The sequence below is a fragment of the Girardinichthys multiradiatus genome, chromosome Y, assembly GCF_021462225.1.
Source record: "Girardinichthys multiradiatus isolate DD_20200921_A chromosome Y, DD_fGirMul_XY1, whole genome shotgun sequence".
Classification (NCBI taxonomy): Eukaryota; Metazoa; Chordata; class Actinopteri; order Cyprinodontiformes; family Goodeidae; genus Girardinichthys; species Girardinichthys multiradiatus.
Genome location: NC_061818.1, coordinates 36,095,008 through 36,121,014, shown reverse-complemented (window position 1 = coordinate 36,121,014; position 26,007 = coordinate 36,095,008). Strand labels below are relative to the sequence as shown.

The 26,007-nt window shown below is 42.1% G+C and overlaps 2 protein-coding genes across 4 annotated transcripts; one reads left to right on the top strand and one right to left on the bottom strand.

The window, feature by feature from the left end:
• The first annotated feature begins 1,725 nt into the window (after window positions 1-1,725).
• On the top strand, window positions 1,726-10,320 carry LOC124864830. Its single transcript, XM_047359765.1, has 6 exons — window positions 1,726-1,868; window positions 3,821-4,507; window positions 4,593-4,854; window positions 5,483-5,566; window positions 5,654-5,829; window positions 8,434-10,320. The coding sequence occupies exons 2-6, from the start codon at window positions 4,115-4,117 to the stop codon at window positions 8,569-8,571; spliced, it is 1,053 nt and encodes a 350-aa protein (XP_047215721.1). The 5' UTR covers window positions 1,726-1,868; window positions 3,821-4,114; the 3' UTR covers window positions 8,572-10,320.
• A 1,297-nt stretch (window positions 10,321-11,617) lies between these two features.
• LOC124864013 (tripartite motif-containing protein 16-like protein) lies at window positions 11,618-18,874 on the bottom strand. Of its 3 annotated transcripts, none has more exons than XM_047358613.1 (5): window positions 18,705-18,874; window positions 14,221-14,247; window positions 14,055-14,117; window positions 12,547-12,686; window positions 11,618-12,341 (listed from the first exon to the last, which is right to left on the bottom strand). In XM_047358613.1, the coding sequence occupies exons 1-5, from the start codon at window positions 18,748-18,750 to the stop codon at window positions 11,937-11,939; spliced, it is 681 nt and encodes a 226-aa protein (XP_047214569.1). In that variant the 5' UTR covers window positions 18,751-18,874; the 3' UTR covers window positions 11,618-11,936. The 3 variants fall into 3 exon arrangements, with proteins under 3 accessions (XP_047214569.1, XP_047214570.1, XP_047214571.1); XM_047358614.1 differs by lacking the exon at window positions 18,705-18,874 and adding an exon at window positions 17,938-17,974; XM_047358615.1 differs by lacking the exon at window positions 18,705-18,874 and adding an exon at window positions 14,372-15,035.
• Between the last annotated feature and the right edge of the window lie 7,133 nt (window positions 18,875-26,007).

Sequence of the window (26,007 nt, the reverse complement as noted above, 5' to 3'; positions counted from 1 at the left end):
CTCCAGCAGAACCAGGCTCAGTGTGAGCGGCCATCTGCCACGACCGACTGGGGGTTTGAGAGAACAGAGCAGAGACACAAAGAGAACAAAGAAGCACTGATCCAGAAGTACTTTCTATGGGAAGGAAAAGTAAATGTTAATGGATGTAGCTCCTTTAGTCGTTTCACCTAGAAAGAAAGAACAGATCAACTCTGAGCCAGTTTTCAAGGTTAGAGTCTGAAAGAGAGCACATATAATTAGTTACAGTAAAAGCTCAGTCAATCGCCATGTCTAGGAGAGAGAAAGGGTTAAACACTAAAAGACAGGGCCATGTGGATCATCGGTAGAGGGTGAGCATTAAGTTGTTGCCAGCGGAAGCTCGGACGATGCCCCTCTCCAGAAAGGTGTCACAGGTAGACACAGAGTCAGGCCAGGTGTAGCTTCTAGGAAGAGAAAAGAGAGAACAAAGTTAAAAACTGAAATAACAGCAAATAATGCAAAATTGGAGAGTAGTGTGAGAATGTAGCAAAGAGGGTGAAAGTGGTCATTATGTCCTCCAGCAGCCTAAGCCTATAGCAGCATAACTACACAGATAGTTTCAGGTTCAGTTTCAGTTTATTTCTTTATATAGCGCTTATTTACAACAATGTCGTCTCAAGGCACCCCACAAAGGGTCCGGAATGGCGCGGGGCTGCCGGTGAGGCCAGACCAAACCACCGAGTGCCAGAGCCCGGCCACCCCAGAACGGGCCATATGTATGGGCACTAAGTTAAATAATAAACTGACAAAGTTTGTCCATCTAAAGCCCACTGATGGCCATTATTATACTAAAAACCACAAGGATTGGGATACCTCTCTCTGTCAGATTGACCATAACCATTGGAAAAGAGAAGGGGTCATACAGGTATCAGAAATGGAGGGTGTGTTTGCACCTCAACCATAATTGAGCCGGTTTAGGCTAAACCTGACTCCCCCTTACTAAATCCAACAGGGAGGTAGGAAGGCGGAGGTGAAAAATAAGGAAGATAGCCTAAGCCACTCTAACTAGACAACAGAGTTTTGTGGCTTACTCTCCTTACTGTCGGCCAGAACAACTGTCAAGTCAGCAGTCTTGCTCTTGATTGTGTTGGCCATAAGACCAAATTTCTGTGTTTAAAATCTGTTTTTCATTGGTCTTATGTAATATTCAAATTTTCAGAAAAATTGATTTTCTGCTTTTTATTAGCTGTAAGCCAGAGCTATCAAACTTAACAGAAATAAATACTTGGAATCCATTACTCTGTGTGCATTTAATCTGTATAATATAGACAATTCTGAATATTTTTACTGAAATAAATAAGATTTTTAAATATATCTTCATTCATCAAGATGAACCTGTAAATTCGGCATCTTGATTATTAAATTGAACTGAATTGAAAATATTTTAAATGCCACAATGTAATTACTATTTATAAGATGTTTCAATGCGATTTTTTCCTGTAATCAGGAACCAAAAAAGTCATTATTTGGATGAAATGTACCAGCTTAAAAAATTAGAACAAATAAATAAAACAATAAAAAAATAAATGAAAAAAACAAATAAATAAATAAAAAGACGTGTTCAGAGTTTACTTTCCCTTGACGACTGGGATAAGCAGGTATAGACATGGATGAATAATAATAATAATAATAATAATAATAATAATAATAATAATAATAATAATAATCGGCTTGTATGCTTTTATTTCGAAAGCCATTACCGGATATGCTAGCATTACTGCTTGCTAACTTTCTGCTGCTGGTGTCGAGGCTAGGGAGAGAAACCGTGGGAGAAGGGCAGAAAGCGTGGGGTAAAAACAGAGATTAAACTCGGTTAACACCTGGCAGCGGTGAAGAAAGAGACCGAACAGGTAAGTGAAGATGTCCTCTTACTTTCCACCTCATTACTGCCAAGTTAGGGCTGCTCTTAAAGCCTGAAAACGGAGGAGAGATGTGGATTCATCAGCAGGAGGCTGGCTGCACACAACACTGGACTGAATAACTAGATAAACAACAACAACAACAACAGCTGCTGCTGCGGTCGCAGCCGCGATGATGAGGGCAAGTCGTGCACTTTTACCGGAGATAACGTTGTCTTTGGCAAGGATTTATAAAGAGCGGAGGCATTGCTAACAGGAGCTACAGTTAGCATTGCTAAGTGAAGGTGGAGGAGGCTGCGACCGTCACAACAACTGCAACTTTATATGTTTAGCTGCACATATCTGAAGAGTTCCGATCCATAGGCACAGCTTTCCCTACAGAGAAACACTGAATGGTTCGGACGGTTTGGACCGATTATACAACAACAAGGTTTAATTATTAAAAAGCTAAAGTCTCTGCTGTGGAGTGTCAGAATATATTTAGACCCCCTCACTGATATGAGGTCCTATCAGTAAGCTTCTGGCATCAATGTGGCTGAATTTCTGACCAGTCCTCTTGGATTGGGATAGTTTTTCTACTTGGCCTCGGCTTAGTACCCTCATTTTCAGTAGGGCCGAGCTCCAGAAGCTTAATGTTAGTCTGCTTTATTCATTCCAGAACCAGTTCTGATGTGTGTTTGGGATTATTGTCCTGCTGTAAACCTGAACTGTGTCCAGGTTTAAGCCATTTAGCTATTGATTTGAGGTGGAGGTGAAGTTGAAGCAGTCCTTTGCTTCCATTATTCTATCCACTCAATCCACCTGTGCTAGGGGTAGCAATACGTTCCCACAGAATGATTCTGCCACCACTATGCCTGGCAGCTGGTTCAGTGTTCTTAGGGTTGAAAGCCTCACCTTCTCTGTAGCAAGCCTACTTCGGATCATTCTTAGCAAACTGCCCCGTTTTTATCTCGTCTTGTCACCATACTCTTCTCCACAAGTCATCGGGCTTGTCCATGTAGCCAGCTACAAATTTCAGTCAAGCTTTAAGGTGTTGATTTTGGAGCAGGTACTTCTTTCTTGGTCTCCTTCCTCTGAGTCCAGGATGATTTAAAACTGGCTTCTCTGTGGAAGGTGACATTGCTTTTCCAGCAGTTTGCCGTTCACAGCCAGGCTGACATCTAGTAATTACTGAACACCCTAACCACCATGAACATCCAAACTAGTTTCCTTTCATCTGAAGGTGGCAGTTTGGGTCTTCATCGAGACATTTCAGGTGTTGATTTTGAAGCCGTTTTATGGTCAGACGAGACAAAGATTGAGATGTTTGGCCAAACGGAGAAGAAGTATGTTGGAAAGCATCAGCGTCAGGCTTTCAAATTAAAAAAACATTGCATGGTGGTGGCAGCATCCTGCCGTGGGGTTGTTTTTTCTGCCAGTTCTTCAAATTCACCTGAAAGCATCATATAAATGGTTAATACTTGGTCATATTTGGGAGTTCAAACAAGACAGCGATCACAAACACACATCTGAACAGGTTTTGGAGTGGGTAAAGCAGGCTAGCATTAAGCTTCTGGAATGGCCCTGATCTCAACTCTATTGAAAATCTGTCATCTGTGCCTTAAAGCCAGGTATGTGCCAGCTAACCAACTGATTTAAACCACCTCCAAGTGGTCAGATATCCAGTCAGATTTATGCCGGTTAAGGTGCTAACCTGCTAATTTTATTGATGGTGTTTATATACATATTTAGGCCTGTGTGTAATTCTTTTTCTCCTCTTTGGATTAAATTCCTGATAAATTCAAACCTCTGTTGTTGTTTTAAAAATTATTGAATGAGTCATCATACGATGCTTCCAGGAACAGTTGAAATAAATCATAATAATTCCAGAATGAATGACATTAATGCCCATGAGTGGATGTAAACTTGTGACTGGACTGAATATTCTTTTAAATATCTTCCAGGCATCACCAGCAACTTGGTGACATCTCTCCCTTGGCTCTCACCACCACCCACCCATCATTAAAGTCACCTCGTGCCTCTTTACCTGATTAGTTCAAATTTTCATCTTCACCAAAGCAGAAACTGTCTCTGAACGACATCAACAAAGTAAAATTGGACTCGTTCCAGCTACCAAAATCAGTATTTCATTTTGTTTGGCCCCCTTAGATCATTTTTTGATTCGTCTAATCCCCGAAGCCGTGTTAGTTCAGTGATCTCATCAAGCCAGTCTCATAAACACTAAAAGAAGCACCATTATGGCCTCTCTAACCCACTCATCTGAGCCAGAGATCCCAGACAACCACAAAGAGAGCTGGCTGGCTCTACTTTCCGCTGCAGAAACCTATTGCCAAAAGTCTGGCTGTGACCTGGCCATTCTCACGGCCTGCAAGAAGTTCCGGTCGACAGCCGGGGAAGGTGAAGGAGGGAAGAAGCGGGAGCGTGGGACTGGCTTTCCTAAGGAGTGTGAATTCTCCTACAGCGTGTGGGGTCAGGGTTTTCTGGCCGAGTCGGCGCGCCGCTACATGGATGACATCGGCGTGCTGCACGCCACGTCCATGCTGACGGCTCAGAAGCACACGAGGCAAACTGGCAGAGACCAAGTGGGCAAGCTATTGGGTGATTTGACCTCAGACATTGGAAACAGAGGGGTAAGTTGGCAGTTTGTGCCGCATCTAACCGTTCTTTAAAAAAGCTCCCATACAAACTTTGTTTTTGTCTCTGTTGACTCTCCAGAGCTTCACAGGCGATGGCGTGATAGGCGGTGTCAGTCCCAACAGCAGACAGTACTCCCAGAACTACCCGTCCATATACAGCCCGGACGGCACGACCCAGCAGGGCGTGGGGCTGAACGGCAACAGGGAAAGGGACCAGGAGAGGAGCGCTCTGGAGGTGGAGCATGGGAGACAGAGGGCTGGGATTGTGGAAGAGGAGGGAGAGGAGGTGGAAGAGGAGGAGGACATGGACGAGAGACGACCCTACGGAAACGAAAGTGCAGGTGAGGCAGATTTTCAGTTCACTGCTGTGCAAAAGTGAAGTTTTTTTTAGGCGGAAGGAGGCATCTGCCATATTGACCAGCCATTAGAAAGCAGAGGTACCGAGAAGTGGTCTGTGGTCCCCACCTGCAGAACCACTCCTTTATTGAGTGTCTTGCTAATCACCAAATATTTCCCCCTGTTGTCTTTTCCATTTACACAACAGCTGTGAAACTGATTGTCAATCAGTGTTGCTTCCTAAGTGGACAGTTTGATTTCACAGACGTTTGATTTACTTGGAGTTATTTTGTGTTGTTTAAGTGTTCCTTTTATTTTTTTGAGCAGTGTATGTATATATATATATATATATATATATATATATATATGTGTAATATCGGTTATCTGCCATAACAGTAATATCAATATTGGTCATTGATATCGGCCCAAATTTTCACATCGGTACATCCCTTCTCATTTCTTTAAACACTAGACAGGAAGTCAGTGAAAAAGCAAAGAAAGTCTGTCTCATTTGGCAGAAAACATCAAATTTGAATATTTGTTGGGTACTGTACATACAGTTCACACTAAATGTTCTCTTTGTTGACGGCTTCCCTAAGTGGACCAGTCTCATTGATTGTAATTGGGTTTCAGGTGTTTTCTCCATGGACGAGGACTCTCTTTCTCGGGACTGTGAGCCGTTCTTCGAGTCCGACGGAGAGGAGGAGAGCACTGATGGTACGAGACTTATCACCCTGCATGAAAGCTCATAGTTATTTTAGCACATTTCAGTTAAATGTTCCTTCTTTGTCCCATCTGCACCAGGCTCATTGAGCGAGGACGCCCCCCCACCGTCGCGCGGCCTGGCCATGGGGCAACATGCGTTCTCGTCCCGCCACGCCCACCCCACGGCTCTGGCCCGCTCGCTGCCCGTGTCCGTGCCGGTGTGGGGCTGCAAAAGCAGCAGAGCCGCTCTGGGAGACAACAACAGCGGAGAACGGGTGAGGATCTGGTGCAAACATGTCTGCTCAGGTTTTATTCTGAACAAGTGAAGTAATCAGCCACAGAATCTAGGAACAGGGTTTCTATAAAGTGAATATTATCGAAGAGCAAAATTCAGAAAGCTTTGATTTTAGCTGATAGTTTCATGTCTGCGACAGATAACCACATCATGGGACATCCTCTTTCAGTTCTGTCCGGACATCATATAAATGACCTGGCCTTTACAAGGTTCAGAGATCATTTAAATTCAGCCTCAAGTGTACAAAATCACAACAGATTGCACAATGTTGGTATTTATTAAACAAGAGCAGCCCGGGTTCTTTCAAACATACAATCTGATCCACTTTCCTGAGGCGTTGAGGTTGATTTGAGCCTAAAAAGTGGTAAAACTTTCTAACTCTCTCTCCCCCCTCTCCACAAAACTCTAACCCTGAGGTTCAGTGTAATATTGAAATGTCTACCTCCCTTCCAGACCCTTTCTCTGGGGTAAATAGTTTATACCCCTGTAGATGCTGTGGGAACATTTGGAGGCAAAAAGTACCCTGGTTCTTGGAAAAGGTTCCTAAACGCTTCAGGAAACTATTGATCAAGGCCCCTTAAAAAGCTTTTAGAAAGAGTGACTGCGAGGAAGGAAAGTATGAACATGTTTAAGAGGTTTGCACAGAGCTGTAACATAGAAAACATAGGACAATATTTATAATTATCTTATTATCTTTTAAATATAAATAAATGTAACATGAAAAATCTAAAAGACTATACAGCCCTGTTAGAACATTATGAAACAGATTTGGTAGAGTGGACTTTTCGAATCAGTCATTTTCTACCACTTATTCCATAGTGGGTCACGGGGGAGCTGGTGCCTATCTCCAGCAGTCTATGGGTGAGAGGCGGGGTTCACCCTGGACAGGTTGCCAGTCCATCGCAGGGCAACACAGAAACAACCATGCACACACTCATTCATACACCTAAGGGCAATTTAGAGAAACCAATTAACCTAACAGGCATGTCTTTGGACTGTGGGAGGAAGCCGGAGTACCCGGTGAGAACCCACGCATGCACGGGGAGAACATGCAAACTCCAAGCAGAATAAGCCCTGGCCGGGAATCGAACCCAGGACCTTCTTGCTGCAAGGCAACAGTGCTACCAACTGCGCCACCGTGCAACCCCAATCAATTTGAACTATATTAAGAAATAAATAAACAGTAAAAACGGAAAAAGAGATGTTTCAAAGTTTTACGTAAATTATAAAATTTATAGAATAAAACCTATTTTATTCCCGTTACATGAGTTGACAAGAGGAGTTCATCGTTACTCAGCAGTATGAAGGAGGTTTGATCTGTTTATACCTGAGACATTTAGTTTGGTGGTCTCCTAACCGGTGAAGTGACGGTGAACATCAAGGTAAGATCCAAAGAGCTGTCAGGGGTCTTCAGAAAGAAGATCATCAAGGCTTATGAGACTGGTAATGGATTTAAAGAAGTAGACCCTGAAAGCAGATCGCAAGATGCTAGGAGAAGTCTCCAAAAAAACCCTAAAATGTCATCAGTGACCTACACCAGGCTCTCGTTGCTGTTGATATGAAAGTGCATTCAGATAGAGACAACAAGACACTGAAGTTTGCCAGAGAGAAAGAAGACAAAGACCAGCACCTCTGGAATAATGTTCTTTGGACAGATGAGTCTAAAACTGAATTATTTGGACACCGGAACAGAGGACATGTTTGGCATAAACCAACTACAGCATCCCAGGAAATGAACCTCTGGTATGAGGTATAGCTTTACCAGGTGTAAAGCATGGAGGTGGAGGTGTCATGTTCAGGGAGGCTTTGCTGAAGCAGGACCTGGCCAGCTCACCATCATAGAATCCACCAAGGAGGGGATTTGAGGAAACCGTGGGACCATCTGTAAAAAAGTCAAAGCTGAAGCAGAAATGGACCCTGCAACAAGACAATGACCCACAACATACCAGTAAATCCAACAAGGACGGGTTGAGCAGTAAAAAAATGGAAAGTCCTGATATTGCAGAGTCAAAGCCCTGCTGCTGATCTCACTGAGATGCTGTGGGTTTACTTGAAACGGGCCGAACATGTAAGAAACCCCTTAAACACCCCACAGCAGAAAGGAAGGGCCTGGTAGATGGGTAAATGGGGTAACAGTAGCTGTTAGGGGGTAGGGTGTACTAACTTTTTCCTCAGTTAGAAAGCGCATTTTATTTTTTGTTTAATGCGTGAAACAAGGTTATTTTAAGCTGATTAAATGCAATTAAACAAAATTTCTTCAGAGATTAAAAAAAAAAAAATAAGATTAGTCATCGCCATATTAAGATTTCTTTTGAAGATCTGCCTATTTCATGTGGTGTTCTAATTTTTTCCCGATTATATCCTGGAATCGTCCTACAGGTGCAAAGTCAGCATGTGTTTTCGTTATCTCTGTGAAGAATAATGTTTTAAAGGCTATGGTCTCTGAAGACAAAGACACTATTCAGCTGCAAACATCCAGCTCCTGCTGCTCATGTGAGCGTAAAAGTGCAAAAGGTCATCTGACATTTGGTAACGCAACACTTTATTCCCGCTATTTTAACATCTATGTCTGTTTCTGTCCTAGCCGGGCTGCGCCGACCTGGAGCACATCGCTGCCAGCATGAAGGCCCTGCTGGTCCCTGGAGCCACCGACGGGACGGAGATGTTCGGGGCCCTGCCACGGCCCCGCCTCAACACGGGGGACTTCTCGCTCAAGCCCTGAGAGGGTGGGAGAGCGGGACGGAAACGGGGAGGAAGGGGAAACCCTGGAATGTGTGAATCGGTGTAAAAGCTCGAATCTCTCTTTATTGTTTCACTCACCAAAATTAACTGCAAACCCTTTACAGGGTTAAAACGGCCGTGAGGAAATGTTACGAACACTAATAACATCTTCAACACTACCACTACTATTGCTACCCCCTCAATAACATCTCACAGTACTACACATACGACACTATGGTTGGGAGCTTACTGACCCACAGCACTGCACAGAGGAGATAGCAGGGTGTCACTATGGAAAGCTGTTTGGTCCAATTACCTGTGTAGTGATAAGATTGTTGATATAAACCCATCAGCAGACACATATTGGTTTAAATAGCATCTATGAAGCAAAATCCTGTTTTATGTCTGAGAAACATGGTGAATCTGGATAGAAATACTGATGAAAAAACTCCGTTTAATCTGCTTTACAGAACAAGGTCCTGCTTATGTGCGACTTTTTACAGCATTATCACTTCAGGATTAGTTGCAGCAGTGATTTTTGACTGCCTGACACACTCCCACAGAGATGTTTCAGACAGTTATAGTCCACAAGGAGCATAATAGGTCTCTCTCTTTTCCTAGATTTATCTCAGATCTTCTCAGATGATCACCTCGGCTCATTTTGGGGTTAACTGATGCCTCCAGCGCTAGGATTTCACTCAGAAAATACCGTAGGCTGACATTGGAAATTAGTGCTTCATGAAACTCCTGAAATTGCTGCATTAATATCTGTGATAACTTTAACACATTAAATGTGTATTTGCTAAGCTTTAGGCACGTGTTATGATGGGGATATAAGGGGTTTTTGAACACTAAAGAGGGGCATAATCATGGCTTTGTCAGTATTTTTTACCCTGGTCCTGCTGCTTGATTCAAACGAATGGATCTGCTGATTGTTCTGCAGAACCATGATGATGAACCATGCAAGTGAAATGGGTGGAAGTGCTGCATCTGGTGCTCCAGAAACTCAGATCAGCTTACTAATGTTGGGACAATCAGGGTGCAATCTGGAAAGTTCCTGCAAGATCTCAAACGAAGTTTCAAAACTGTTTCTATGAAACGTCTTTCACTGTGGTCTAAACAGGAGAGCAAATGCAGCCAAGTGTGTAGTTTTTAGGTTTGCTGCCTAATAAACCTAAAAATGTCACCTCTGTTCTAACATTTCTTACAATGATCTTAAAGTCCAGGCTTGGTTCTTGACCTTTATGGAAAATCTGATCAATTTCACAACAAACTAAAGCTTTATTTCTAATTTCAACATGACCGCTTTGAAGAATGAGAACCTTCCTTTTTAATAAATTATTTTGCTCATTAGCTCTTATCATTTACCAAGTGAAATGACCAACAGCCTCATTACGATCCCTCCTGTTTATGTAAAAGAGCAAAAACCAGATTTTAACACAAAGCTTGTAGCGTTTTTGTAAATGTGAGCAGAGGACACCAGCACCTTCTCATTACATGCATATTTTTTTATTTCACCAATGAATGGATGATCGATGGGATGATTGTAAATCTACTTTATGTTCCAGGGGGAATGGTATTGATTGTTTTTCCCCCGTTTGCTCTGGATATGTTAAAACGCCTGAATGAAAGAGAAAGTGACTTTGTTTGCGAGCGAGAAGAGATGTTAACACGTTACATCTCGGATATTTCAAAAAATAAATGTTCCATTAAATCCTTTTATGTTTCAAATAAAGGAGCAACACCAAGAGTAGGCGGCTCTGTGTTTCTGTTTTTAGCAGCATTGTAAGATGTCGTGTGTTTGTTTGCCACTAGGGGGCGGTGACACAATGTGAAAGGAGAATTAATGAGGCGTCCTCAGTCCTGGCCAGAGGTTTACAGCTACTCATGGCATTAATGCCTTATTAATTTGGGGATTTTAATGATAAAAAAAAACTATTCTTTTTCCAAGGTGGAAACGTAAAACTGCAACGATGTTTAAATACAAGAACTACGTGCAAAATTTTGTGGTTATATACCCTTCTTAATAATCATTGGAGTTCAGAAAACCAAACTTTTTCTAAAAGCTGTTTCCATGTTTCCACTGGTATTTTAATGATTTGTCTTTGATGATGAGCTCCAATCCTTTGAGGCTGGAATGCCTCCTTCCCATAACCCTAATCCTTAGGTCCCTCCTTAGATTCATTGGATTGGTCCTCTGACTGGACCAATCCAAAACATTAATATTACCTCCAGTCAACATGTTGGTAAATTTAAAAGAATACTTTTAAACACGGTTTAAATAATTTAGGGCTAAACTATACATACCCCCCAGCTAATATCTGACAAATACTCAGCAAGGTGCACCTCAACCAGACAACTTTTATCCAGCAGAACTGTTCATTTAAATTTGTTGGTTTCCTGGCATTGTCTCAGCTTTAAAGTCTCAATGGGTTGAAGTCATGACTTTGGGGAGGAAAATAATGTTAGACTCCTCTATCCATGACAAAACCAGTTTTGACATGTTTCAGTTTATGGATCATGTTGAAAAAACAAAATGTTTTTTACCACCTACCTTCATTATTCCATCCACTTGGTGCAGTGGACCTGTGCCACTGGCAGCTAAATAACATTACAGCATGATGCTCCCACCAACATGCTTGACACTTGGTACGGTGTTCATAAATTTGAAAGCCAGGGTTCTGCTTTGCTGCTTGTGGTGAAATAATGGACAATCTGAAAATTGTTCACCTTCAGGTGCATTGGAGAAGGGATGCATCTCGAAGTTGGAGGATAGTAGCTCTAGAGGCCTGGACTTGGGTACCTCTAAGCTCGGTGGTTGAAACGTGGAGACAATCCAGCAGGACAGTGAACCCAAACATGCATCTAAATTGTATAACCCTTGATCCTGTCAAATAGGGGAAACCTATCATACTTTCAAACTTGTGCACACAATTTTAGTTAGGAAAAATCAGTAAAGTGGAAGGTTGTTCAGTCATTCCAACGTAACCACAAGTTCAGTTGGAATAAAACCCTGAATGAACAAGCCCAGGATGTCAACGTCTGACTGGCATTGAGACGGAAAAGAAGAATTTATTGACTACATTCAATCAAATAAAAAGCACTCAAAAGTAAAACGATTTGAGAGTATTAAAAACACCAAACTTTGCCTTTTCGAACTTAAATTAACAAAAACAAATGAAAGTCTGAAGGTACGTTCAGGTCTGATTGTATCTCTGTAAAGTGTTTTCATGCATCCAGAGAAACTTTGAAGATGTCACCACGTGTTCAGTTCTGCTTTAGAGCTCCCCGTTTTGCCTCCAAACACACAACACTTTCTGTTAAGCTGTCACCACTGCTCCATCCCCAAAAGCCAACTCCTTGGTGTCACTGATCTTTTTTCAGGATAAGACAGAAGGAGTTTGTGCCGATCCAGAACCCGGGAAAGACTCTCTCCCCAAATTCAGCTTTAAACTTGTGGATCAGTTGCACCTCCTTCTCAGAGTCTCCCTCCACCGTGAGGAACTTGATGACGCCTGCTGGCTGGTCCACATAGACCCCCAAGGTGGAGGAAGACGGCAGCTGGACGTCGATGTTCTCGCCGTTGTACCAGACTTGGTAGCAGGAGCCCGACCAGCCGACCCCCCAGGAGCTTTTGTTCTCCCCGAGACCGCAGGGCATCTCCTGCCCTTTCCGGGGCGCGCTCTCTGCCACCACACCAATCACCACCCAGCCATCGTAGTCCACCTCCCAGTAGCCTCGGAAGCCCATCAAGCCCTCCTTACAAAGCACCTGAAAGAGGAGACCAAAAAATCCCCTTGCAAACCTTGATAGTATTAATGAACTTCAATGCAGTGATGACTATTTACAAGTGATTACGTGGCATCACAGACCACAGAGTGATCATAAAGTAATAATTAATTCCAATAATTCTAATGGCCACTGTAAAGGTTTTTCATTACTACCAGCAGTGTTGGTCTTTGAGCCCCAGGCCTACCTGTGGTGAGTCCTCATATCTTTCAGGCCTGTTGGGATAGGGGCAGACTGCATCGGATGTTCGAGCCACTTTGGAGCTGCCCTCAGAAATCCACAACAGCTTCTGCGCAGTTTTATCATCCAGAGAGATGGGGAACCAGTCTGAAAAGGTCAGAGTAGAACCGAGGTGTAAAAATGAGACTAAAAACATGCAAGTCCTTGCAACCAGGCCCACATTGAGCAAGGAGACCAGCTTGCAAATGGTGGCACTTTATTCTTTTATATTAACTGTTGATGGATATGTGAAAAAAAAAAACATCCACTTACAATATGTTGATGAGAACAGTTTAGAACTGTTTTCTTTCTTTTCATAGAAAGTACGCCTGGTCCAGGCTGGGTTTTTCTGTTCTGTATGAATACATTTTCAGAATTATTGCTCCTATTAACGTTGTGTTCTCTCTGTGTTTGGGTCAGTCCTTTTGTGTTTAGCTGTATCTTGTCCTTGGAAGAAGTAATTGTTGAAGGTTTTGCTGCTATTGTCTTTCTCTGGAACGTACGCTGGAACAGGGATACTGTTTTTAGCTGTGTCTCTTCCCTCGATGAAGCAGTTGTTGGAGGTATTAATGCCTTAATTCCTTATGTTCTTTATCCGTTTTTTCAATTCCACAGATAGTACCCCTGGCCCAGGTCTTCTAGCTTTAGTTGTGTCTATTTCCTTGAATAAAGCCATTATTAATGCTATTCCTTCCAATAACTTAGTGCTCTCTATGTTTGTTTCTTTCTTTAGAAAGTACATCCGGCACAGTCCTCCTGTTTTTAGCAGTATTTGTTTCCTGGACACAGACCCTGACATAACTGTTGCTGCCATTACCTTCCTGTACAGTTTTTCCCCCATAAAAACTACTCCTGACTCAGTGTTCTGGGTTACTTTCTGTGTTTCCATTCTGACCTCTCAACACCTGCTAAAAGGGAATTGTTCCTCTTTATTGTCACCACCTCCTTCAGGATGAATGAACTGAAATGTTTTACAGCCTTTTTTGTTGTAGATTTGCCCGAAATCCGAAGTCATATTGTTACATTTAGATCAAGTATAAACTGAAAGGTTCAATGTGTGATGGTCAGTGATATTTAGGGTCACATTCAAAGCAGACATGTCAGATTGTGTAAGACCTTCTAATAAAACTTTCCAACCATTTGACTGCAAAGAAGACCCCTCTTAAGACTAACTCAATGCACTGAGCCAGCCAAATCCAACAAGAATGTTTGTGCACAAATCAACCAAGCATCCTAAAGTCAGGAAGTAAAAGAAAATAATGTGAAAACTGTACAAATTGTGCTTTTAATTGGTGCCCGGACTATTTACAGTGATATGGAAACCCGTGCAAAGAATGACAGGAATTATAGCCTAACAGCTGCTGGGAGGAAAGACCTGTGATAATGCTCCTTAGTGCATTTAGGAGGCAGCAGCATATGTAAATACCTGGTTTTAGGTGAAGATAACAAACACTTAAAAACTTTAGGAAGTCTTACATTTCATGAAGTCAGCTCTGGTAGTTGGTTCAGGGATATCTGGCTCATACGCTGGCAGCTTTTCTGAAGTGAGACAAAAAGGAAATAATGAACATTTCCCATCATGGTAGAATCAATCATTGTGGTTTAAAACAAAATAAGACATAAACAGTGGTTGGTGATTTACCTTCTGCAACACTGCTTCCCTTTCTTCCTGGAAAATTTAAAGAAGAAAACTGTATTATACTGCCATCAGTTACGACACAGTTTATATCTGAGATTGGATTATATCACAAAGAAGTTAGATGTAAAACACTCTGGGCGGCTCTGCTGGTTACTTTAAAGCCGGACCTGCTGCTCTCAGCAAAAAGCAGAGCACAGATCAGTCGGGGAGCACCAATCCATGAAGCCCCTCCTAAACTTGATGTTTCAACAGAAGGAACCTGAGATCTCTGTGACTTTAAGAACACGCAGTGCTGTGCTGTCAGCAGGAGATCTTCTCTTCACTTCACTCAGCTGGGGGCGTTTTTCTCACTCAGGGTGGGTGTGTAATCTGCTCATTTGTTTCTCAGCCACTGTCTGAGTCACCGTTCCTTCTAGCATTCGGAGAAATTTGTGAAGATCAACCGAGCTTAGGTTAGTGTCTCTCCAGGAGATCAATTTCCCCGGCTTTCTCTCTTGTCTATCAGGCTGTAAGATCCCTGCATCTGCTTCAAATTACCCTAATTCTTTACAAAATCGCTTTTCTTTTACAGTCTCAGAACTTTTAAGCCTTCTTCTTTATACTTTGCTTCCATGCAGTCAAACTTCATTGTAATTCTTTAAAGTGGTTTTAATCGGCAGTTTTTCAGGGAAGTTCATTTCAGTTTGTTTAACTGATCTTCAGCAGTATGTCCACCTCTGTTCAAGCATTGATTTTAAGAGTTTGCGTATATTAACACAATGCCTGGACGGAAAGACATCAGCAATGATTTTAGAGAAGTAACTGCTGGTGGCCATCAGCCTGAGAAGAGTTAGGAGGCCATTTCTAAACTATTTGAAGTTAGCCATTTTACAGCAAGAACAATCATTCACAGGCAGAAAGCTGTTAGGATGGATGCCAATCTTCACAAGATTGGTAAAATCAGCCCAAGGTTAGATGTGCTTTGATTAGAGAAGTTGCGAAGAAACCCCAGGAGTTCCTTCTCAGACTTGACAGGCCTGAGTTAATATGTTTAATGTTAATTTTCATGACTGTACAATTAAACTGAACGAGGACAACGTTGTTGGAAGGGTTGTAGGTGAAAGAATCTTCTCTCTAAAAAGAATATGACAGCATGGCTAAGGTTTGCTAAGCTGCGTTTGAATAAGCATCCTGCACAGCACCCATATTTGGAGAAAACCAGAAACACCATATAGGCTCAACACCGTGTACCAGGTCTGAAGCACGGTGGTGGATGGGTGATGATTTAGGCAGGATTTGCAGCTACAAGAACTGGACACCTTGCAGTCATTAAGTCAACCATAAACTCCTGTGTTTTTATGAGGCAAATACGGAGGCATTTGTTTGAAAGGTAAAGCTTGGCCCAAACTGGTTTATCAACAGAACAATGATCCCAAACAAAAAAGGAAAGAATCAAAGTCCATAACGTTAATGAAGCGTTAAAAGGTGTGCAAAAATAAATATCTACAAACATCAATATACTGAAGCAATGCTGTAAAGAAGAGTGATCCAGAAATGTAATCTGACATGTGTTCTTGTTCATCTGAGGTGATGTTTGCAAACTTTTAAAATAAGCTAACCAGAAACTACTTGATTCATAAATCCCTAGCATTAAAAGAATGTGCACAAACATGGTGTACATAATGTTCAACATTAGATGAGGCGAGGTTGATGGGTTTGGCTGCAGAATATGAAGCTCTGAGGCAGTAGGAAAATGGGCAAGCAGACAGCAGAATGGGCTGAAGACAGATCACTTCATTAGTTTTACTTATCCACCCTCTCAGCTTGGATTCATTAACAGAGACGATGCAAAAATAAAGCCTATTTCTCAGAGGAAAAGAGCGAACACCTCATGTGGCTTTGGAGTGAGATGTCAAGCCGGTGGTGAGTTGGAAGACTGGAAATATCCAGAATCTTCCACAGAACAGCAGGGAAGCCCAGCCGGGATAAACTGGTAGTCCACGTGATTGATGACCTGGCATTGCAGCAATAGAGACATGAAGGACACTTGGCTGGGTGCGAGACTGAGGTGGAGGGATAAAGATATTTGGGGGCACCGGACATTTAAAAAGGACCTGTGTTGGATAAAGTTTGGTTAAATAAAAAAGGTTTGACGTTCTGACCTCACAGTGTTTTTGAGGGATTTTGACAGTAATCAGTCAGAACACTTGTTCAAGAGAATCAGCAAGTCAGCACAGTGCAGCTGAAAGGTCAGCCATAGATCTTGGGATGATTTATGGCAACTATTTGTTTTGGACAGCCACGACAGTGGGCTCTTTCCTCTCCCAGATTCCCATCTCAGTGGGATGGAGCAACATTATCTCGGCAGATCAGTTTCAAAACGTCCCGCTGAGACTGCAAGATCAGAGGATAGAGACATGCGGTGGGGGATCCTGGCTCATCCAATGGTGCTTCTGTCGGGTGTCAGATCTTCCTGGCTGAAGTCCATCAGAGGATGGAGAAAGCTATGAACTGCAAGGAGAACTGAAGATGAAGGATTCTGGAAAAAGACTTAAATCCGGAGCTTTTTAAGGAGAAATAGAAAAACTTCCACATTGAATTTTTTTTCATCAATCGGACAGACTCATTAATTAATTCAACAAAGCAAACTTTTGATGCCATAAATCACTTAAGGAGGATTTTGTGTTAAATCTGGCTTCAATCAAACAGCCATGAATAGCTCCAATATGAGCTTCAGCATTTCTGTACTTGAATTACTGTGAAGCGTTTCACACTTCATTGCTGCAGCAGCCAGAGAGGGGATTAGTAACAACAGGGGTTGGAGGTGGCGTGGGTTATGTAAGCTACACTGCTTGGGTTGGAAATATATATTCCAAATAAGAAGAAACAGAAACAAAAGATCTTCAAAGAAAGGATCTAAAAATGCAATGGGTTGCAACAGGCCAGAAACAGAAGACGGATAAAAATGTGAGCTCTGAATTTCAGGGATGTGATACTGAGATGGACACCGGCGGCGGAGGAGGGGGGTAGTTTCCCAGTAGCAAAGTCAAGCACTTTGTTGACATGATTAATGGTCCTGGGAAACACTGACAGGATCGGAGGTGAGGACGGATGTTTGACTCAGAGCTGGACTACGGGGACGGCGAGCAGGAGGACATTCAATAACGGCACATAAACAGTGTAATAAAACTGGTAATAAAACAAAGTGATGAGCAGTAAATCACGTGGTGAACTTGGAGTGGTTAGAACCAGACAAACAAACAAAGACATCTCAGTGACATGCTACCTGGGAGATCTTCATTTGAAAAGGTGCACAAATAAGGCCAGTGGCTCCTTCAGACCGTACACATTTGTAACTTATCAGAACCAGAAATATTGATGTGGTATAAACTGATCTAGACAGAAATATTAAGTTAAATTTGGTCTTATATTGCTTTTCATCGCTGTCCCAGTCTAATTTACTCTTGTGAAGATTTTAAATACTCTTTTTGCCTTTTCATACCCAGAATAAATGTCTCATATATATTTTAGTATCGAATAATCCAGTTTGATTTGTCTAAATGTTAAAGATGTTAAAAAAAGCAATCAGGAACAAAAAAACACAGAAATAACCCTCCTAAGCTGTGAATCAGATACCAATTCAAGTATAATCTGTGGTCACATTTTCTTACAGTGGTTACATCAAGCACACCACAGGGGGGGGGGGGGGCTCCTATTTCTATTTAAAAAGGAGTTGGTAACCTGTTTGGTGCACCACTGACATTACTTCTGTTTTGGCTCTTGGTGTCCATTACACCATGACGACCTGGGCAGAGAGTCATATCAGAAACCGTCACTCAATAATGCGACATGAAGAAAACAAAATAAAAGTACGTTTTGAGCTAATTTGAGAAAAATATCTTGATGAGCTTAAAACAAAAAAATTAGTAAATCCATGAAATTACAGATTCTGATCAGTCAATTAGGTTTTATTCATAGAACAGTTTTCATACAGTGGGAATGTAACACAAAGTGCTTCACAGAAGTTAAAAACAAAGGAAAAAGCATACAATACACCAGGGAATACTAAATTAAGTAAATAAAAATATTAAGAACTAGAATAGATAGTCTTATAAATGTTGAACTGAGGAAATGAATCACAGCTTTAGGTGAGAAAACATCAGAGACTGATCTAAACAACATAAACACATTAAAATAAACATTAAAACACCTAAATGTAGTTTAACCATGAGACACATAAAGGTAAAACTAAAATGACATTTGATTTATGATGACAAAAAATGTATTATAACAAGGCATTAAGATTAAATAAAAAAATGCAAAGACCCAAGTGATTCAAAAACAGACATAAAATCTGTAATAAAGTGATGACAAAAGTCATAAAGAATTAGCAGAGATCAAGTAAAACTACGTTAAAAAGGTGAGTTTCAATCTTGCTCTAAGCTGAAATATTTTCAGTCTTCACTGCATGGAGGACCTGCTTGGTTCAGATAGGACTGTATGCTTACCTGCTTTCTTGGGAACAGGCATGGTTCTGTTGGTGTTGTTTGGCATCAGGCGTGGAGTTCTGGTCAAAGTGATCCGTGGTAGCTCCAGGGGTCACCTTTTATTACCTTCCAGATGAGTGGTGGGGGGGATTGATAAGCCCTTTTTGTGTCCTCCAAAAGAATGATCCTGCCACATGACACTCGTGATCCTTTCTAATGGGAATCAGACGGAAGTACGGAGGACATCCCTACCATTCTAGCAAGTTTGCATCCACATTGCCTGAGCATGTTTAGGAGGTACACAAATGGATCATATTAATGAAATGATAAGATTGTGTTTTTCTTATGACAAATGAGGGAACAAATCTGCAGCCTTGTGACCTTTGGAGTCCTTTTAACTGAGAAAAAATGGCCGCTAACTATTAAACTGATCCTGACTCCAGCCGGTGGGTTATGGGGTTGTTTTCTGTTTGTAGCGGGTGAGCCGTCACTATGTGAGAACGAAGCCAGCTTCACACCAGGGAGCTGTCATCGGTCCTAGATCCCATCAATCAGTAGCTGCTGCTGGTGTGCCCTGGTACATAACTGGGGACAAAGTGTACCAAACTGGAGGTGCAAATGTGAGTAGATGTTATAGTGGAGTCAACAGCTGGATGCTGGTCTCCACCTTCCAGGTGGATTGTCCTGTTTGTGGAGTGCTGTAGATCAGCTTTCTGCCTTATCTTAACCATGTAGCGTATATTTTTACTTTTTCCAAGAACAGGGACAAGTTTGGGGGTTGGGCGATGAGCATTTCTAGCATTTCTGATTGAAAATGTGTAACTGTGACAGATTTAGTGCTCTTATCAAATAGAATACTTAGAGTTTAAAGGCATTCCTCACAGATTACTTTAAAGTATTTTCATTTCCAAACAAAAAGTCTGGTGGGCCTGGCATGATTTTAATTCTGTTTTAGGGAGAAACCGCACTTACAAGGATTAGAGATGTATGTTGGTGCTGGATCAGGATTATAAAGGACCGGCTTTAAGCGTAGCACTTACGAACAGCAATAAGAAGAACGTACATTTACACAGAGTACCTCTCTGTTTAAATGAACAACGTACAACCACCTGAACTAATGAAAATTCACAAATGTGTCAAGCATTAGGATTTTGCCCCTTTAACACAGATGTCTCTAAAATAACTCAAGTCACCTAATAAGTAAAAACTACTTCACCTGTTTGTAATTTATTCTCAGTAAACAATACAACTGCTCTCCGAAGGCCTCAGAGGTTTGTTAAAAAACATTAGAGAACAAACAGCATCATGAAGACCAAGGAACACAGCAAGCAGGTCAGGGAGAAAGTTGTGGAGAAGTTTAAAGCAGGGTTAGGTTCTACAACGACATCCCAAACTTTGAACCATCCCACAGAGCCCTGCTTCATCATCTGAACATGGAGAGAGGATGGACCAACTGCCGACCTACCAAGACATGGACGTCCACCTTAACTCACAGGTCAGGAAAAGACAGCCTTAATCAGAGAAGCAGTCAAGAAGATCATGATATTTCTAGAGGCGCTGTAGAGATCCACAGCTCAGGTAGGAGAATCTGTAGTCTGTTATTAATGCAATAGGAAAATCACTGTTTAAAGAAAGCCTTCAGAAGTCCAGTTTGCAGTTTGCTAAAAGGCATGTAGGAGACTCAGCAAACATGTGGAAGAAGGTCTTCTTGTCAGATGAGACAAAAATGTAACTTTCACACCTATTGCTCTTTATCCCTTTGTGAAACATGGTGGTAGCAGCATCATGCTGTGGGCAAGCTGGTCAGAGTTGATGGTAGGATGGATGGAGCTAAATACAGGACAATCTTGGAAGGAAACCAGTTAGACTTGAGAAGAAGTTTACCTTCCAGCAGGACAATGACTCTAAACATACAGCCAGAGCTACAATGAAATGGTTTACATCAAAGGATATGCATGGCCCAGTCAAAGTCCAAATCTAATACCGATTAAGAATCTGTGCTAAGACTTCAAAATTTACGTTAACAGATGTTCTTCATCCAATCTGACTGAGCCTGAGCTTTTGGAAAGAAGAATGGATACAATTTCCGGTTAGTAGATCTATAAGCTGATAGAGACAACCCAAAAGACATGCAGCTCGAATCGCAGCGAAAGGTGGTTCGATAAAGTATTGACTTAAGAAGAACAATACAAATACATGCAACACTTTTCATAATTGTATTTATAAAAGATTTTGAAAATCTTGTATTATTTTCTTCCACTTCGCAATTATACTCTAGTTTGTGTTGATCATATAAAATCCTTATAAAATATAATGAAGTCTGAGGTTGTAAAATGACAAATTGTAAATTAATTCAAGGGGTGTGAATACTTCAGACCATTCCTTGGGGATGATTAACTGATGGTAGGATGGATGGAGCTGAAAACAGCTAGTGTATTATATGAAAACATCTCACTTTTTTATTTATTTTATTTAACCTTTATTCAACATGGTAAAAAAAAGTCATTGAGAATAAAATAAATTTTTCAAGAGGGACCGGGAAAAAACACATGATTTATAGCTACAATACAAACAAGTACATTCATGATAAAATAAGGCAGAAAAGGTCAAAAATAAAATAAGTTAAAAATATAAGACATACTTAAAAGCAAGTATCTCCTGTTTGCAGTCTTTTACCAGTGCCTCGAGTTCCCCAACAGTTCTCACTCTTGGAACAGACAAGTAATAATCAAAACCTTATAAGAAAGGTTGTCACATAAAAAGGAAGTAGCCTCAATATATATTTATGGACGAAGAGCAGCCATTGAGAGCGTCTGCAGATGGACAATAAAGGATGACCAGCAGCAGAGACAACAGTGGACACGGTGACCACAGCCAGTGATACAATGCAGTTCCCAGTGATATACAGAGTCTAACATCTTTAAATACTGCTCAGATGCATCAAAAACATGTCTCCATAATCCAGTAGAGGTCTAAACATTGATGTTATTAAATAATCTCTAACTTGCTGAGAAAAACAAGACTTGTTCCTAAAGAAGAAACCAAGTTTTGATTTAGGCACAGCAGTGATAATTGGCAATGATACCTAGATACTATATTCTAAACTGGACCCACCACATTCTGTCAGACAAGTAGTTTCTGAACCAGCCCACAACCTGGTTAGACAATCCAATTTCTGAAAGCCTGTTGACAAGGATATTATAGTCTAAAGGGATGAAGGCTTTCAAGAGATCAGTAAACAGAGCAGCGCAATATTTCTTATCATCTAAAGATTCAAAAGCTGTGCTTCTTTTTAAAACCAGACTGATGGTGTGACACAATGTCATTTAAATCTAAAAAAAGCTTTTACAGGACTGTAGCTAGGAAAACACAATTTAGAAATTGGTCTGGATCACCGGCTTTCCATGTTTCTGGAATCACATTGGTGGCAAGAGATAAATTAAAAGTTAAAATAAATGGTTCTGCAATAACATCAGCAGCATCCTTAAGAAAAAGTGGGTCAAGCCTTTCAGGATCTGCAGATCTGCTTCTATCGAGAGTATTTAAAACTCATTGGACTTCAGACTCTTTAAAAGGAGTAAAACCAAAAGATGGAGAAGAAATTAGAACGCACAGAATCAAATAAAGCTTTGATGTGATACAGTGGAGGTTCATTTTCATAGTGTCTGCATGTCTGGGATGTAGGTGGAGCGTGTTGGGGTCTGGTAGCAGCAGTGGTACCTTATCATGTAACACGTGGCCCATGCACATACTGTAGGTGTAGATTGGTGATCAAAGAACGTGAAGCAAGACTGGGAATGCTGGGTCTATGCCAAGGCCACAACCTCGAGATTGTCACCAATCAGCAATCTTTATGTCAATGAATCAGGCCACTTACTCAAATAAGTTCAGCTTCCCATGGAATATTGCTCCCACATAGGGAGAATTGCATACATATCCAAATTGCACATATAGGGTGATTGCTAAGAGACAACAGGAAATCTGAGTTTTTCAGGGGGAAGTCCAAATGCATGTGTGACACTATCAAAGAGAAGTCCTGGTGTTATATTTGGTGAGGATGAGAGAGGAGAAGAAACATGCATAAGCAACCACCAGTAGGGTTTATAACATAACTTTATAATAGTCACAGTGAAAAAACTAAACTAGGGTTCGGAGCCACAGTGTGATTAACTTAAAGGGCTCACTGCAAAATACAGAGACTTAAGACATTATGTGGAGGATTCCTTCTGTCTACACTTGTCCAAACGTTAATGAAAATGCCAATGTTTTTTCTCTTCTGAAGCAAGACTGAAGCTGATGGTGAAGGTGCAGAAACCCCCCATATTTAAAGGGAGAACTGATTAGTTCAAAGCAAACAGTAGCATCATTGCTGCCTTCACACTGAATTACGTTTTTCAAATTTGTTGTGATCCAGCGACATTCCAATGGTCGCGGAGGTCCTGGAGATTGTAGGACTGTCACAATCTGATGAGTAGCGAAGCATAAAAGTGTTGTGTAAAATATCTAAAGCACCTTTAGATGTAATTCTGTCATAGACAAAAATTGCATTATGCTTCCTCCTTTGTTTTTATTAATTTATGATCAAATAAAACTGACAATTCGTGACTACATTCTGGACCTGTGGAAACATTTGGAATAAAAAGTAAAGCACAAACTTAGAAATGAAAAATATGGAGGAGCAAAACACCAATTTATTACCCGGCAACAACAAACCTGATTGTTGTTGGGCCCGTTTTCTGGGCTTCATCAGAAGGTGCCTTGTTTACCATAAGAGGAATCATTTTAATTATAACATGCCCTCCATGTGAGGCATGAAAAGAGATCTCAACACCAGCTTCTCACTGCTGTCAGCAATTTAGTTCAAGCTGTTTTGTGTCGGAGCCTTATGGGAGCTGGATTACACACTCAACAATCACAGTGAACTTTTCCGCCCAGACTGGTTGCTGCATAACCTTAAACACCCCTACTTTATTACGTGTTAATATCATCAGGCCCTGGTGAAAGACATCGCTGCACGCAGGGGAATACAATGTGTGGAAGGCGAAGGAGGCCTGCTGCAATGCTTTTAATAGGCTTTCAATAAGATGTCTTGTATTTTCTTTCTCACATGACTAACAAGACAGACTCACCTTCTCACTTGTCTTTTAGTGTTTTTTAAACACATTTTAAGTGAAACAGATTCAGTTGTTGGTAGGCCAGATGTTCCAGTTGGTTATGGATCGCCTGGCCTTTTCTCAGTGCATGTTGTACTGCGTCCCACATTGTCTCACTTGGACAAAAGTTTAACATCCTTCCTTCATTAAGGTCAAGAGGTATTTATTTTTGCACAGCTCTCTTTAGATCTCTCCGCACAGTATCTCAATCAGGTTAAGGTCTGGACTTTGACTTGGCCGTTGCAAGACTTTAATTGTTTTAGTTTTTTGGCCATTCTGCTGTAGATTTGCTACTGTGATCAATGGTCCTGCTGGCCATGTTTGAACCTAAGATACTTTGGAAAGCAAATGGTCCACTCAATGACTGCAAGGTGTAGAGGTTCTGTGGATGCAAAACAAACCCAGACCATCAGCCCTCCCCTTCCATACTTAACAGAATATTTATGCTGACATGCTGTTTTTGGTTTTCTTAAAACATGATATTGCTAATTGTGACCAAAGACCTCAACTTTGGACTCATCTGTCCAAAGGATAAGAAGATGCTTTTTCTTCAACCCATACTCCTTACAGTCTTTTTGTACCTCTCCCTTGTTGAACTTTGACATTTAACATGCTAACGGAGGCCTGTAGAGTCTGAGAAGGAGTCCACTCCTGGGTAGATTAGCAGCTGTCATAAATGTTTTCCACTGGTGAATAATCTGTCTCATTCTCAACTGACGAGCTTGAAATAGTCTGAAAAGGGTCTTTAAACCCCTCCCAGAGAGTGACCAGCAGCAACTGCTGCTTCTCAATGGTCAATGCTGATGTCTTTCCATCATGGCATTGTGCTATCACACCAATGTATGCTGCAGAGCGGGTCAGGCAGATGTTGATCGGTTAATCAAGTGTTTTCTTTAGTACAGTCAATCCCTGATTTAATAGTAAAACCCTAATTTGCATAACATATTAAAAAGGATGCACTATAGAATTGCTAAACGTCCATTAAAATACGCAATTTTTCTACTCGTACTCGTCGTCTTCCGCTTATCCGGGACTGGGTCACGGAGGCAGCAGACTCAGCAGAGATGCTCAGACGTCCCTCTCCTCAGATACCTCCTCCAGCTCCTCCGGGGGGAGCCCAAGGCGTTCCCAGGCCAGCCGAGAGACATAGTCCCTCCAGCGTGTCCTGGGCCGTCCCCTGGGCCTCCTCCCAGTGGGACGTGCCTGGTACACCTCCCGAGGAAAGCGTCCAGGAGGCATCCGGTATAGATGCCCGAGCCACCTCAACTGGCTCCTCTCGATGTGGAGTAGCGGCTCTACTCCGAGCCCCTCCCGGATGGCCGAGCTCCTCACCCTATCTCTAAGGGAGTGCCTGGCCACCCTGCGGAGGAAGCTCATTTCAGCCGCTTGTATCCGGGATCTCGTTCTTTCGGTCATGACCCAAAGTTCATGGCCATAGATGAGGGTAGGAACGTAGACCGACCGGTAAATCGAGAGCTTCACTTTTCGGCTCAGCTCTCTCTTCACAACAACGGACCGGCACAGCGCCCTCATTACTGCGGCAGCCGCATTGATTCGTCTGTCGATCTCCCACTCCATTCTTCCCTCACTCGTGAACAAGACCCCGAGATACTTGAACTCCTCCACTTGAGGCAGGAACTCCCCTCCAACCTGAAGAGGACAAGCCCCCGTTTTCCAGTCGAGTACCATGGCCTCTGACTTGGAGGAGCTGATCTTCATCCCAGCCGCTTCACACTCAGCTGAGAACCGCGCCAGTGTGTGCTGTAGGTCTTGACTAGAGGGGGCCATCAGGACCACGTCATCTGCAAAAAGAAGAGACGAAATCCTCTGGTCCCCAAACCAGACCCCCTCCAGTCCATAAAAGTTATGAACAGGACCGGTGACAAAGGGCAGCCCTGCAGGAGTCCAACATGGGAACAGGCCCGACTTAGTGCCGGCAATGCGAACCAAACTCCTGCTCCGCTTGTACAGAGATTGGATGGCCCCTAGTAAAGGGCCCCCGATTCCATATTCCTGGAGCGCCCCCCACAGGGCATCACGAGGGACACAGTCGAATGCTTTCTCCAGGTCCACAAAACACACGTGGACCGGTTGGGCAAACTCCCATGAACCCTCAAGTACCCTGTAGAGGGTATAGAGCTGGTCCAGTGTTCCACGGCCGGGACAAAAAC

Bases quoted from the DNA above. Each gene is read 5' to 3' on its own strand.
- LOC124864830 (XM_047359765.1), top strand. From the start codon at position 4,115: ATGGCCTCTCTAACCCACTCATCTGAGCCAGAGATCCCAGACAACCAC. The intron at 4,508-4,592 runs GTAAGTTGGCAG...TTGACTCTCCAG, and splicing joins CAGACATTGGAAACAGAGGG to AGCTTCACAGGCGATGGCGT. The intron at 5,567-5,653 runs GTACGAGACTTA...CATCTGCACCAG, and splicing joins AGAGGAGGAGAGCACTGATG to GCTCATTGAGCGAGGACGCC.
- LOC124864013 (XM_047358613.1), bottom strand. From the start codon at position 18,750: ATGCCAAACAACACCAACAGAACCATGCCTGTTCCCAAGAAAGCAG. The intron at 14,248-18,704 runs GTAAGCATACAG...TAAATTTTCCAG, and splicing joins GCCTGTTCCCAAGAAAGCAG to GAAGAAAGGGAAGCAGTGTT. The intron at 14,118-14,220 runs GTAAATCACCAA...GTCTCACTTCAG, and splicing joins GGGAAGCAGTGTTGCAGAAG to AAAAGCTGCCAGCGTATGAG.